Source organism: Scyliorhinus canicula, chromosome 8 (assembly GCF_902713615.1).
Source record: "Scyliorhinus canicula chromosome 8, sScyCan1.1, whole genome shotgun sequence".
NCBI classification, from domain to species: domain Eukaryota; kingdom Metazoa; phylum Chordata; class Chondrichthyes; order Carcharhiniformes; family Scyliorhinidae; genus Scyliorhinus; species Scyliorhinus canicula.
In genome coordinates, this window is record NC_052153.1 from 169,591,232 (window position 1) to 169,606,495 (window position 15,264).

The 15,264-nt window shown below is 46.6% G+C and overlaps 1 protein-coding gene across 1 annotated transcript in view; it reads left to right on the plus strand.

Moving 5' to 3' along the window:
* The window catches only part of LOC119970691 (NACHT and WD repeat domain-containing protein 2-like), a 216,904-nt gene that overhangs the window by 167,017 nt on the left and 34,623 nt on the right, over positions 1-15,264 (plus strand). Inside the window, exons 25-27 of the mRNA XM_038805713.1 lie at positions 8,150-8,351; positions 9,324-9,454; positions 9,662-9,831. Of these exons, the coding sequence (XP_038661641.1) occupies positions 8,150-8,351; positions 9,324-9,454; positions 9,662-9,831 (503 nt within the window). The remainder of the gene's footprint in view (positions 1-8,149; positions 8,352-9,323; positions 9,455-9,661; positions 9,832-15,264) is intronic.

Consider the following 15,264-nt stretch of genomic DNA (forward strand, 5'->3'; position numbering starts at 1 on the left):
CTAGGCGAGTGAGTGGGCTGCATGAGTGGCCCTCCCTCATCTCAGTGGGCCGCAAGATTGAAATCAGGCTCGTTCACTAACCATGACCAAGATAATAAAAATCTTTACTTTGTCACAAGTCGGGTTACATTAACACTGTAATAAGGTAACTGTGAAAATCCCCTGATCGCCACACTCCGGCGCCTGTTCCGGTACACTGAGGGAATACTTAGAATGTCCAAATTACCTAACAGCACGTCTTTCGGGACTTGTGGGAGGAAACCGGAGCATCCGGAGGAAACCCAAGCAGACATGGGGAGAACGTACAGACTCCGCACAGACAGTGACCCAAGCCGGGAATCGAATCTGGGACCCTGGCGATCTGAAGCAACGGTGCTAACCATTGTGTCACTGTGCCCCATTTAATGCACGCTGAATATTTCATAAGAAGTTATAGAAAATGCTTAATCGTTTATATATTAATAGAACTCTCATCAACTTCAAACGGTAAAAACAAAATAAATATTTACATGTTGGACGCAGAGGGCGCGCACGGCTCTCACAGTCAATGTTGTGAGCAATCAGCATACACCTCACTTCACTTGTCCTTGGTTTACGTGCAAATCACACCAGTACAAAATAAAATTTAGAGCGATGGAAGTCAATGGAATGTGGCAACCTCGTGTGTGGCAAAGGTTGATAAAATAACTCGTGGGCCACACTTAGAACCCAGATGGCCCACATGTGACCCAGGAACCGCAGGTTGCCTACCACTGCTCTGGGACTTCGGCACTCGCCCCATTCTGGCCTCTTGACCCTCATTATTATCTCTCCAAAATTGCCAGCTATTAGTTACTGAGGCTCTAAACAACTCTGCCTCTTTCCTCCATAAGACACTCCTTAAAACCTACCTCTCCGGTCAAGCTTTCACTATTTGCTCTCATACCTCTCAATGTGGCTTGGTATTCCCTTTCTCGTTTCTTCTCTCTCCTTTGCCCCTCTTTCCTTATCCTGCTCCCTTGCCTGAAATTCCAGTTCCAGCTTTTTAAGTAAGACCAAAAGACATAGGAGCAGAATGTGCTTTCCTTTTCCTCCCTTTCTCATTCTTTTCCTCTTTACACTCTTTCTTTTTCTTTTGCCTTGTGGTGAATGTGTAACCACTATAAATTCACACTGTACATTACTGTGTCCCTGTGGGCCCCATCTGTGAGCCGTTGCACAGCTCTGCCCACAGGGGGAGATGAGGAGCAAGTACAGGGCTCCGCCCCCTTCAGGAAGTAAAAGTGCTGCGGTCCTGCGAGTCCGCCCTCAGTTCAGCATAGTCGCAGGCAGGCTCAGTTGTAAGCCGATTAAAGCCACAGTTTACTTCAACTCGTGTCTCTGAATGAATTAAAGGTCGCATCATGCCTCCAATTCAAGTTTTTTTGCAATTAAATCTTAGTCAATCCAGATAACTCACCCCCTGGAGAACGTAGTCTCTCTATTATCCCTCCCAATTTGAAATGCTGTGCTATTGCCTGAATTATGCTTGCTTTCCTTGTCCCTACGGTTAATTCTTATTTTAAAATATTTTTATTCGAGGCTTTTTACATATGTACACAAACTATCAGAAGACCAAAATATCAACACAAACAAACAAACACAAATCCCCAAACTTCCCAGATACGAACACCCTACCACTTCCCTTCTTTCCAATTTGTACCCCCTTATCCCCCCTCAACTCACCCCCTCCGCCCTCTCGTTGACCTCTCAATCCTCCTTAAAGAAATCAATGAGTTGTTTCCCCGTTGAACCCCTCTGCCGACCCTGGCAAAGCCAACTTGACCTTCTCCAACCACAGGAATTCTGCCCGGTGGCTCACCTACACCCCTGCCTTCAGCGGCTCTGAGTCCTGCAAACATTGCAAAATCCGTCTTCAGGCTATTCGGGAGGCAAAGGCCAATACATCAGCCTCTCTCCCCACCTGGACTGGTGGATCTTCAGACACACAAATATCGCCACCTCCAGACTCCCTCACCTGCAGGCACCTAAAGCCGTTCCCCTAGGGCAACTCATATATTTCCTCCAACTCCTCCAGCTCCGGAAACCTGCTCCCAATAAACTAGTCCCCAAAGTACTCTCTCCCCACCTGCCGCCATTCCTGAAATATCGTTTCCAGCCCCTCCGGCACAAACCTATGGAATATCGGCACCCACAACGATATGCCCTCCAGCCCAAAATGTTGCCTGCACTGGCTCAATACCCATAATGCTGAAACCGGCACTGAGCTCACTGAGTACCTGACCGGCAAGAACAGAAGAAGTGCCAACAACAGTGCCCTCAAACTCGTCCCCCTGAGACAATGCCTCCATCCATCCTCAAACTGAGTCCTCCTCCACAACCCATTGCAATGTTCGCCGCTCAATAATCATTTATCAGATTCAGCAATGCCAGCCCTGCTCGATTCCCTTGCCCCTTTTCCAGCGAACTGTGGTGATGTTGGAAACATTCCATATGCCCTCTCTCGCCCTCAGCAGCCGCCATGCCGGTTTCACGATTTTTAACGTGAACCGCGCCATCGGGAACTCAGTCCATGCAGAGCATTATGGAGGCCCCGGAGAATACCGGGTTGGACCCGCTAATGATATGCAAACGGTGTTTACTGTACGTACGTTCTGGAACGCATTGACACAGCTGTCGAGGGGCTGGAGCATTGCAATTTGCTGTCAAATTGGCACCTGCCGCGATTTTGCCGTCAGAACCTATTCTCTGCCCAATCGCCTTTCCCGATTTCGGCGTCAGCTAACGGAGAATCTCGCTCCCTATCTTTGGGGAACCCTTAGCAATTTCCAAAGCCATTTTCATTTCAACATGTATAATATATCCAACAGTAACTCCAACTCCTATGTCAAATGCCTCAGTACCTCCACACCCTCATTTTTTCAGGATTCATAGATCTCACCTTATAACAATAAATACCAGACCAAGTTTTACTATTCAGCGACCAGTAACCTGTTGCCTACATTTCAAAATATCCCGGATGCGCCTCCACTTCTGTTACAGTCCCAGCTGATGTTACTACTGGACAAGTCAAATCCCAGGATGGAACTTCAATTGATACATCCCAATTTTTATTTTTTGTTTAGATATGTGGATGTACAGAATAATAGGATGCCGATGAACTTGTAACAAATGAATAAAACATTTATTGAACAAGAAAGCATTAACTACAATACACTATTCCTTCACCCAGCTATACCTTTACAGACATATACAGATTTGTAAGGATAACACATGTTACAATATTTGCCTTACGTTCTAATACTCTCAGTAAGTGTAAGTGACAGATGCCATTAAAACAATTTCTGCATTTTTCTCATAATAATAATCACTTATTGTCACAAGTAGGCTTCAATGAAGTTACTGTGAAAAGCCCATAGTCACCACATTCCGGCACCTGTTCGGGGAGGCCGGTACGGGAATTGAACCCACGCTGCTTGTCTTGTTCTGCATTACAAGCCAGCTGTTTAGTCCACTGTGCTAAACCAGCCCCTATCATCAATCCCCTCCTGATGCATGTCACACTGTGAACCAATTGCTCTCACTGGAATACTCTTCTACGCACGGGTTTCCAATCCCCACTCTCAAAGAACACACCTGGCAATCTTCTTCAAAACACGCTTTCTGTGAGATGTTTTCATCGAGGATCCACCCTCAGGATTTCAACCTCTCCTTTACATATTCCTCTTCCTTGAATCACCATATGCATTCAAGCTTCTATGCAACCTCTTAGCTACCCAGCCACGCCAACAGAACACCACTGCTGCATGAAGATGTCACCACCCTTAGAATTACTTAAGATATAGGAACATAGGAAACATAGGAATTAGGAGCAGAAGTAGGCAATTCTGCCCTTCGAGCCTGCTCCGCCATTCAAGCAGATCATGGTTGATCTCTTCCTGGTCTCAAAGCCACCTCCCTACCTGTTCCCCATATCCCTTTAACTCATTTTTAAAATCAGAAATATATGTATCTCCCTCTTGAAGCGATTTAATGATTCAGACTCTACCGCACTATGGGGCAGTGAGTTCCACAAATTTACTATCCTTTGCGAGAAGTAGTCCCTCCTCATCTCAGTTCTAAATCTACCGCCTCTCAACCTATATCTGTGAACTCTTGATCTAAATTGCCCACAAGGGGGAACATTTGGTGTATGCTTACTTTAACAATCCCTTGCAGTATTTTATACCCTTCGATCGGATTCCCTCTCATCCTTCTAAACTCCAGCGAGTAAAATCCCAAACTGTTTAATCGCTCCTCATAAGTCAACTCTTTCATCCCCGGGATCAATCTGGTAAACCTCCTCTGAGCTGCTTCCAATGTCACCACATCCTTCCTCAAATATGGAGACCAAAACTGGACACAATACTCCAGATGTGATCTCACCAACACCCTATACATTTGCAACATTACTTCTCTACTTTTATACTCAGGTCTTTTTAAAATGAACACTTACATTCCATTTGCCTTTCTTATTACATTTTATACCTGCTTGCAGACTTTCTGCAATTCATGAACGAAGACACCCAGATTCTTTTGCCCAGACGCATTTTGAATCTGCTTTCCATTTAGAGAGAGATAATAATTTGCCGCACTATATTTTCAGCCAAATTGGATAACCTCACACTGATCCACATTAAACTCCATCTACCAAATTTTGGCCCAATCTCCTAGCCTATCTATATCCATCTGTAAAATCTGTATCTCCTCTACTGTTTCCCCTCTGTTTTTGTATCATCCGTACAGTTTTCTACCTTACACTCTATCCCTGCTTGTAGATCATTTATATAGTTTGTAATAAGTTGAGGTCCAAGGACTGAACCCTATGGCACACACCAGTTACAGTTCACCAGCTGGAGAAGAACCCATTTAACTCAACCCTCTGCTTTCTGTCAGTCAGTCAATCCTAAATCCAATCTAGTATTCTACCTATAACCCCCTGCGATCTCACCTTCAGATCAATGTTTTATGCGACACCTTGTCAAATTCCTCCTGGAAGTCCAGATATACCACATCCATGCGTTCACCATTATCCACCTTGCTCTTTAATTCACCAAAGAACCCAACGAAGTTTGTCAAGCATGACTTACCTTTCATAAAAACATGCTGGCAATGGTAGATTGAGCTTTGTCTTTCAAAAATCATAACCAATGCATCCACTATTTCTACTGCCACCTCCTTTCATACCCTGGGGTGCAGGCCATCAGGTCCTGGAGACTTATCTGCCTTTAGTCCCATTAGTTTATTCAATACTTTCTCCCTAGTCATGGCTATTACACTATGTTCCTCTGCATTAACTGCAGTTCTTGCATAATTTTTGTAATCCTCTAGATATCTGGCTTCTCACAAGCCGACGTCACCCAGGTCAGCACATTGTAACTCTGTCTTTAACTGGGAGTCTCTCTCTTTCTGCCCCTTTCTTTAACTTCAGTGAACAGGACCTTGTTCAGATTCCTGTTACCATGTTCTTATGACTTTGCAGTCTTTCTGAGATCATCCCGTCCCATTCCCAGGTTTCTGGTACTTTCTTCTTTAGCTTCTGGGACTTGCTTTCTGTCTCTCTGTATTGTCCTGCATGTACTGGCAGTGTACTGGGAGTAATCTTTCTGATGCCTCCAAACCAATTGTGCATTTGCCCATTTTCTCTTTCTATATTGTGTACAATGCTGCGTGCAATAGCTTGAGTCAGACAAAACATTGCTTCTATTTAAATGTGTATCTTTTAAGCACAATTTTCCTAATACCTCACAAAGCTTTTGCTGATCTAGTAGAGCAACATTCTCTGTATTTCTTTACGAAGTCATAGTAACTGCCCAAAACAGTTTTATTTACTTCATTCATGGGATGTGGGCATCGCTGGAAAGGCCATTGTTACCATGCCAGTTGGTGTTAAACCTGGATGGGAAGAGCCCAGATTGGAACCCTGGTTCAAAACACTGTAACTTCTACTTTTTTATATATAAAATGAGAAGGAACAAAGTCACAGGTCCGCTAATTAGTTTCAACAACAAGGGCATTTTTTAAATTCAACATGAAAAAATTGGATTATAATTCAATACTCCTTTGCTCCCCACTAGCTTAACAATGGTCTCATTGACACACAAAGTCCTTTTTAAGTACACAAGATGACTGGTAAGACACACTCCTCTCTGAACCCAAGTGAATGTCTACGGATTTCTCCTCAAAATCCACCCCCTAACGTGATTTTTATACCTTGAGCCACCTTGTCTTACAGAACTCTGGCTTTCACACAAGTGACTTTAAATTCCATTTTCTAAAGTCACGCTTTCAAATCTTTTTTTTTAAATCATGCTTTCACTCCGCTGCTTCCATCCAGATCCAGCCACCAATTTCCACAATTATTTCAAATAATGTTTCCCAAACTGTAGTAATTTCTCACAAACCTCAGCACTACTTCATCTATGTTTACTGAACAGTAATCTGTTCTGCTTCCCAGTTTTGTCTGTTCCATTATCTCCAGATGTCTTGGAAACTTCTCTTCATTTCTCTAGTTTCCTTAACTAGCTGGACTTTAGGCTTCCAGCATCTGTTTTCTTAACCATTACTCCACCGTACAGTGTTTCTTCTAGCAAGGCTGAGAGAGATGTTCCCTCTTTAGCCTTCTAAAACAAACTGATTTTAGCAGAGGTGCCTTCTCGCTCACTACCTATCTCTAGCTGCAATCAAATTAACTAAACTAAAACTTACAAGATTCTCTACATTACAAAGCCTAGTTGCTAAGCAGCCACTGCTGCTTTATTTACTCTTCACATCATAGCCATCTCTAAACATAATAGAATCACAAGTGGAATTGAAACCACTTGTGGTTATACATATACAAACACCTTTGCCCAGCATGAATCTAACTATAGATTTTAGCCCTCCAGGCACAGAAACATTAAAATAAATGCACTTAAAACTATGCCTTATTTCTAATGTTTACGAATACAAATATCAATCCATTAAAACTACCTTTATTTTCCTAATACCATTTATTGCCCATCCCTAGTTGCCCTTCAGAAGGTGCTGGTGAGTTGCCTTCTGAGCTGCTGCAGTCCCAATGCTGTTAGGGAGAGAATTCCAGAATTTGCCCCAGCAAAATGATGGAATGGCAATATATTTCCAGGTCAGGATGGTGAGTGACTTGGAGGGGAACCTCCAAGTGATGGGGTTCCCAGATACCTGCTGCTCTTGACCTTCTGCATGTTAGTGGTCGTGGGCTTGGAAGATGCTGTCTAAGGAACCTTGGTGAGTTACTGCAGTGCATCTTATAGATGGTACACATGGCTGCCACTGTTCGTCAGTGGTGGAAGGTTTGAATGTTTGAGGAGTTGTGAATGGTGCTGAACATTGTCCAATCATCAGCGAACATCCACACTTCTGACCTTATGATGAAGGGAAGGCCATTGATGAAGCAGCTTAAGATGATTGGACCTCGGACACTACCCTGAGGAAATCCTGCAATGATGTCCTGGGATGGAGATGACTGACCTCCAACAACCACAACCATTTTCCTTCATACTAGGCACGACTTCAACCTGTGGAGATTTTTCCCACGATATCCATTGATTTAAATTTTGCCAGGGCTCCTTGATACCACACTGAGTCAAATGCTGCCTTGACCTTAAGGGCAGTCGCTCTCACCTGATGTCTGGAGTTCAGCTCTTTGGTCCGTGTTTGGACCAAGGCTGTAATGAAGTCAGGAGATGAGTGGCCTGGTGTAACCCAAACTGAATGTCACTGAGCAGGTTATTGCTGAGTATGTACCATTTGATAGCGCTGTTGAATAAACCTTCCATTACTGAGCTGATGATCGAGGGGAGGCTGATGGGTGGCAACCGACCAAGTTGGATTTGCCCTGCTTTTTGTGGCCAGGATATACCTGGGCAATCTTTATATTGTAAGGTAAATGTCAGTGTTGTAGCTGCACTGGGATAGCTTTGTGAGTAGAGGCTTGAATATACAACAGGGAGAAGGGAACCTATCTGTCATTTTTACCTCAAAGCAGAAACATAAAATAACACTCCATTGTTTTAAAAGAAAGAAGTGAAACAGGTTCTGCAACTAATAACTGTACCCTATACTGATTTGATTAATTTCTTTCAAGAGGTTGCATCTCTTTTTATTTTAGTTACGTTGTGTGTATGAGCTTAAATGCAGAAGTTATATCCATCTGGAACATAAGAAAATCCAAGTACAAAGGAAAAGCAGTCCAGTTGGAGCGGGGACTGATTGAAAGTATGAACACTGTACTAGTGAGGGATACGAAACTATACATCCTTTCCGATAAGGGCACAGCTACTTTCACAGACACATCAAGGCCCATTTTTCAGGTATGTTACTCCTTTCTCACTGTTATAATGCAAAACTGTGTCAGTCTGGACCACATGTAAAATACTACAGATTCTGTAACTGTCAGCGGGTTAGAGGGTTTGGCAGGTTTGGCAATAGGATAAAACAGATTAAAACGAGTCAGCAGCTGATTTTCCATCTCTCCCAATCCACTGACTTCACTGGAAATGAAAATGGGATGGGGTGCAGAATGGGTGACAATATGACATCCAGATGCAGCTTGCCAGATTTGGCCCCAAAAGGCGGGTTGGAAGGGTGGGAACGAGTTTGTGGAGGGCGGGGATCCCAGCTCAGCATTGGCCCAAATTATATTTTTGATTCCTAGAGGTCGTGACACCCTGGTGGAGCTCTGGGGCCCACGTAAATAATCCAAGACCTTTGCAGGGCATCTTTTCTTCCATCATCCATGGAACTGGTCAAAATCTGCACTGCAAGTTTCTGTCTATTTAAGTCTTGTTCTGCATTTTAAACCATCAACTCTTTTTGGGTAAAATGCTTTTTTTCAATGAAGAATGGGATCACGGTTGCTTTCTTATCGATATAAAACTGCAAATCTCGATAGATATTATACCCAACTGACATGATAGACAATAATGTTCCAAATCTTTGCGAGCTACAAACAACATACTCTTGTATCTTATTGAACGAAGCTTCATTCTGCTCATCAAAATCAAAAAATTATAATTTACAAAGCAGGAAATTCCTTAAATATACAACAGTGTAGCCGTGTCCATTGAAGAGAAAAGTTTGGCTTTGGTTAGCGCCCTTCACCATAGCGATAATCAGAAAGAATAAATATTGAAATATTACAGATTCCTATACTCTTCACAGCTCAGTCTACCTTGACACTACCTTACACCAATTAACTTTTGCCCTCTGACACACATGCACCCACGCACAAATGCAGGTGTGAAAATGCCATTTTATTATTCGCTATTTTGTATTTACTTCAGACTCTTCTGATGTATGATCTTCTGAAGAAAAAGTTCTCCAAGAAGTTGACTGGCCTGTATATTATCCCTTGTCTGAAACATGAATACAGAATCTTGCCAGGCGATCTGCTGCTAGGGCTGTCTGAATACAGGTGAGGATACACTTCCCAGGTGACACTATGGAATGGAATGTTTGTCAAGGATGAAAGCTGCTAAAATGTATTTTACCCCAGTGTTGCACAAGGTATAATCTGGTCATAGTTTCTCTCTCATAGAAATGTAGCTTTTGGGACCGTACAAACAAAATTCATAAAATTAATTATTATTGAAGAGTAATGCTTATTTCTTTCTCTGGAAAGAGATCACCTTGTTATCTGGAACCTGAAGAGTGGATCTATAAAGGAACGGATCCGACCCACGTATAAAGAGCAACTTCTCTTAAATGCCTTCCCCTCCTACTCAAATGACAATTTCTGCAAAGAACTTCTGCTCAAGAGGAAAAAAGGAAGAGAGACAAAAGGATCAGGAGGTACAGATATTCAGTGCTGTGTTGCGAGTGTGACTATTTTGTGGAGGTACAGAAATATTGCAGGTTGATTATCTACAATGAATCCAAACCCTGCCACCTATGAGACACCTTGAGATAATAGGGAAGAATACTGGGCCTTACACTTTGTAATTTCGAGATGACCTTTGGAAACAAGTTGAAAATCTAATGTTGATGGGGTTCTGCAATACCATGCTTAATGCTTTTTGACCTGGATACAATTTAGTTTAATTCAGAGAAAATAATATTGAGGGGGTACATGATTCAAATTCTGCAAAGCAGAGATAGTGTAAATGTCAGATAGATCATTCCATTTGGACCACAAGCAGAGAACCAGAGGAGTTGGTTATCAAATGAAAATGCCTTAAAATGGCATGAAAAATTAGAAGAAGATTTGGCTGCACTAATACATATTTGTAACAAAATCGCAGCAAAATCAGTCAATATGATGTCCAATTCTTTTAGAAAGCAACTGGATGGATATCTTGTTGCGGATGAGTTCGAAGGTTATAGACAAATGTAATTAAATATGGCAGGACTAGCAGAAACCGTAAGGATTAAATATCCATAAGTTGTCTAGGCTGGTTAGATACATTTCAAAGGAGGAAATTAGTAATGCTTTGGATTTTTTTAGAGCTCTACAATTGTTGGAATATCCAATGATTAGATAAAAGAGAACAGTACAAACCTCCTAATTACAGTTCAGTTTCCTGAGTGGGGGAGTCTATCACATCTGACATGTCAGCGTTTAAAGAGCTTTCTAAAAGAATTGGACATCATATTGACAGATTTTGCTGGGATTTCGTTACAAACATGTATTAGTGCAGCCAAATTGTCTTCTAATTTTTAATGCCATTTTAAACATTGCAGCCATCTAAAGGACTAGTTAGCATGGTTTCTGAAAGAATAGATCATGGGTGGGATTTTCCAGCATTTCCCAGCAGTGGGATCTGATGTGACCATCAATTCACAAGACATGTGGTTGGAAGTGAACAGTGGTTTTAATAGTCTTACAACAGAGCCTGCCTGCGACGAGATGAACTGGCAGGCAGGCTCACGACTCCAAAGCTTTATACTTCCGGTTAGTGGGAGGAGCCATGGGTGGAACCATGGGCGGAGCCAAGGGTGCAGCCCAGTACAAACTCCTCATCTCCCCCTCTGGGCAGAGCCGCGCAACTGCTCGTATACCGAGCTTACAAGAACACAACATATACAATATAACACAGTGTGAATTACTAGATTTTGATTCACCACATTCACCCCTGTAAAAAGATCAAGTCCAGCGGGGGTGATGGGCCTACAAATTGAGTCAGTCCGGCGGTCGAGTCGTCCTCAGAGATCTGCGAAGCACCGGGGTTGCAGCCTCTTCTGGTGGCTGGGTGGTAGCGGTCGGCGAGGGTACCATGGCGGACTCCGGGGGTGATTCGGTCCGAGCTTCGTACCCGACTGGTTTGGCTGGTGACGGGGAGCGCCGGAAAACCATAGCCGCGGAGCCGCGGAGCACGGGCAGTGAACCTGCAGGCATGGGGGGTTGGGTGGGGTGTAGTGTGAGGGGTACCTCGGCGGTAGTAGTGTCGGAGCTGGAACCTGCAGGCGCAAGGTCCCGGAGGGAAACAGTGTCCTGACAGCCGTCAGGGTATTCGATGAACGCATATTGAGGGTTCGAGTGGAGTAGGAGCACTCTCTCTACGAGTGGGTCAGTTTTGTGGGTCCGGTCGTGCTTCCCGAGGAGAACCGGGCCTGGTGTCTTCAACCATGCTAGGAGCGAAACCCCCGTGGTAGTGCCGCTGGAAAAAACAAATAGCCGCTCGTGAGGGGTCTGGTTGGTGGCTGTGCATAGGAGACCCTCCTATTAGCATGGAGCGCGTCGGGGAGGACCTCCTGCCAATGGGAGGTCGGGAGCTTCCTGGACCGGAGGGTCAGTAGGACGGTCCTCCAGACCGTCGTGTTCTCCCTCTCCACCTGCCTGTTCCCCCTGGGGTTGCAGCTGGTAGTCCTGCTCGAGGCAATGCCCTTGTCGAGCGGGTACTGATGCAGCTCGTCGTTCATAAAGGACGAACCCCTGTCGCTGTGTACATAGCTGGGGAAACAAAACAGGGTGAAGACACTATGCAGGGCTCTGATGACTGTGTGGGAGGTCATATCGGGGCACGGGATAGCAAAAGGGGAAACAGGAGAACTCGTCTATTACGTTTAGAAAATACACATTCCGATTGGTCGAGGGGAGTGGCCCTTTGAAATCGATGCTCAGGCGTTCAAAGGGCCGGGAGGCTTTTACCAGCTGGGCCCTGTCTGGTCTATAGAAGTGCGGTTTGCACTCCGCACAGATTGGGCAATCCCTGGTGATGGCTTTTACCTCCTCGGTGGAGAAAGGCAGATTTCGGGCCTTAACGTAGTGGGCGAGCCGGGTGACCCCCGGGTGGCAGAGGTCATTGTGGATAGCTTTCAGGCGGTCGTCTTGCGCGCTGGCGCACGTGCCGCGGGACAGGGCATCTGGGGCCTCGTTAAGCTTCCCCGGTCGGTACATGATATCGTACTTGTAGGTGGAGAGTTCGATCCTCCACCGTAGGATCTTATCATTTTTAATTTTGCCCTTTTGTGAGTTGTCAAACATAAAGGCAACCGATCTTTGGTCGGTGATGAGGGTGAACCTCCTACCTGCAAGTAGTGCCTACAGTGACGTACAGCTTCCACGATGGCTTGTGCTTCCTTTTCGACCGAGGAGTGTCGAAGTTCCGAAGCAGAGAGGGTTCGGGAGAAAAAGGCGACTGGTCTCCCTGCCTGATTTAGTGTGGCTGCGAGAGCCACCTCTGAGGCAGCGCTCTCTACCTGAAAAGGGACGGATTCATCCACCGCCCGCATGGCTGCTTTGGCGATGTCCTCCTTGATGCAGGTGAAGGCCTAGTGAGCCTCATCTGATAGAGGAAAGAGTGTGGCCTTAAATAGTGGGCGGGCCTTGTCCGCATACTGACGGACCCACTGGGCATAATATGAGAAAAATCCCAGGCACCTTTTGAGGGCCCTGGGACAATGAGGGAGAGGGAGTTCTAAGTGGGGCACATGCGGTCCGGGTCGGGGCCCAGGACTCCGTTTTCCACAACATAGCCGAGGATGGCTAGACTGGGCAGTCTGGAGAAATCGGTGGAGGTTGGCGTCGTGGTCCTGGTGATTATGGCCGCAGATGGTGACGTTATCCAAGTACGGAAACGTGGCCCGCAGCCCATACTGGTCCACCATTCGGTCCATTGCTCGTTGGAACACCGAGACCCCATTCGTGACGCCAAAGGGAACCCGGAGGAAGTGGAAGAGGCGGCCGTCGGCCTCGGCCGCCGTGTAGTGGCGGTCCTCCGGGCGGATTGGGAGCTGGTGGTATGCAGACTTCAGATCCACCGTGGAGAAGACTTTATAATGGGCGATCTGATTCACCATGTCTGCAATCCTGGGGAGGGGGTACGCATCGAGGAGTGTGAACCGATTAATGGTTTGGCTATAGTCCACTACCATTCGGAATTTTTCCCCGGTCTTGACGACCACCACCTGAGCTCTCTAGGGGCTATTACTGGCCTCTATGATCCCCTCACGTAGGAGCCTATGGATCTCGGTTCTGATAAACACCCTGTCCTGCAGGCTGTATCGCCTACTGCGGGTGGCTACGGGTTTGCAGTCCGGCGTGAGATTGGCAAAGAGTGGAGGGGGGTCGATTTTTAGCGTAGCGAGGCTGCAGATAGTGAGTGGGGACAAGGGCCCGCCGAAGCTGAGTGTGAGGCTTTTGAGGTTGCACTGGAAGTCGAGTCCCAGTATGAGTGGGGCGCAGAGTTCGGGGAGCACGTATAGGTGGAAGTTAGCGTAGCTAGTGCCCTGGATCGTTAGGGTCGCGGCGGTGCACCCTTGGAGTTGAACGGAGTGTGAGCCTGAAGCGAGGGAGATAGTTTGCCGTGCAGGGAAGATAGGGAGCGAACAGTGTCCTACCAGATCTGGGTGTACGAAGCTCTCGGTGCTCCCGGAGTCAAAGAGGCACGGTGTCCTGTACCCATTGATTTTAACGGTCATCATTGAGTTGCGGAGGTGCTTTGGACGTGACTGGTCCACGTGACCGCGCTGAGTTGCGGGTAGTCGGCGGCTCGATCAGCTGTGCTGGAGTGGCCCCGTGATGACTGCCCTCTGAGTTCGCAGTCGTCGAGGTGAGTTTCAGAGTTTGAAGAGGATGGATCCTAAGATGGCCGCCCCCGTGGCTCGCATGTGGCGGGCGGCGAGGAAGGTGGCGCCCAAGATTGCGGCCCCCATGAGTCGCACGTGGCCGGACGTGTGGAGGGGGGTTGCCAAGATGGCAGCCCCCATGAATCGCACGTGTCGGGTGGGGGTGGCGTCGGAGTACAGGCCGCAGCATTTCAGGGCCTGCGGGCCTGTGAGTTTTGAAAACGAGTGCTCTGGGCTGCTGGAGAGTTTGGAGAGGGGGATTTCTTTGCCAGGCAGGCCCGGGCATAGTGTCCCTTGCGACCGCAGCTGCTGCAGGTTGCATTGCGGGCCGGGCAGTACTGACGTGGGTGCTGGGGCTGTCCGCAAAAATGGCACACTGGGGCTGCGTAGTGGGTGGGTGGCCGCGCGGCACAGGCCTGGAGCAGTCGCTGGTCGGGGGCCCAGGATGAGGTCGATTGGTCCACGGGGAACGAGGTGAGGCTGCGGAACGAGACCTCCACAGTAGTTGCCAATTCTACAGTGTCCTCCAAATTCTGGGCCCCTTTTTCAAGCAACCGCTGGCGCACATAGTTTGATCTGAGCTCTGCCACGTACACATCTCTGATGGCGAGCTCCATATGCTGCTCGGCTGATGCAGCCTGGTAATTACAGTCCCGAGCTAACGTCTTTAATTCCCGCAGGAATTCATCCAACGACTCCGCGGGGCGCTGGGGGCGGGTCGTAAAAATGTGGCGCACATAGACCTCGTTGATGGGCCTCACGTACATTCGATGTAGCATGGCTAGGGCCCCCGTATACGAGGTAGTACTGTTAAGTTGAGTAGATATACGGTGGCTCAACCTTGCGTGCAGTAGACTGAGTTTCTGCTCCTCTGTAGTTTCTGATGTGCTTGATTCAGCCAGGTAGGCCTTAAAACATCGGAACATTGGTTGAAAAATTTATTTTGCCTCTGCAGCCTGCGGGTCGAGTTCTAGTCGATCAGGTTTGAGGGCTGATTCCATAGTCGTTTTCTTCAAGTTTCCTAAGACTATTAAATTGATGCGACCATCAATTCACAAGACACATGGTTGGAAGTGAACAGTGGTTTTAATAGTCTTACAACAGAGCCTTGTGGCGACGAGATGAACTGGCAGGCAGGCTCATGACTCCAAAGCTTTATACTTCCGGTTAGTGGGAGGAGCCATGGGCGAACCATAGGCGGAGCCAAGGGTGGAGCCC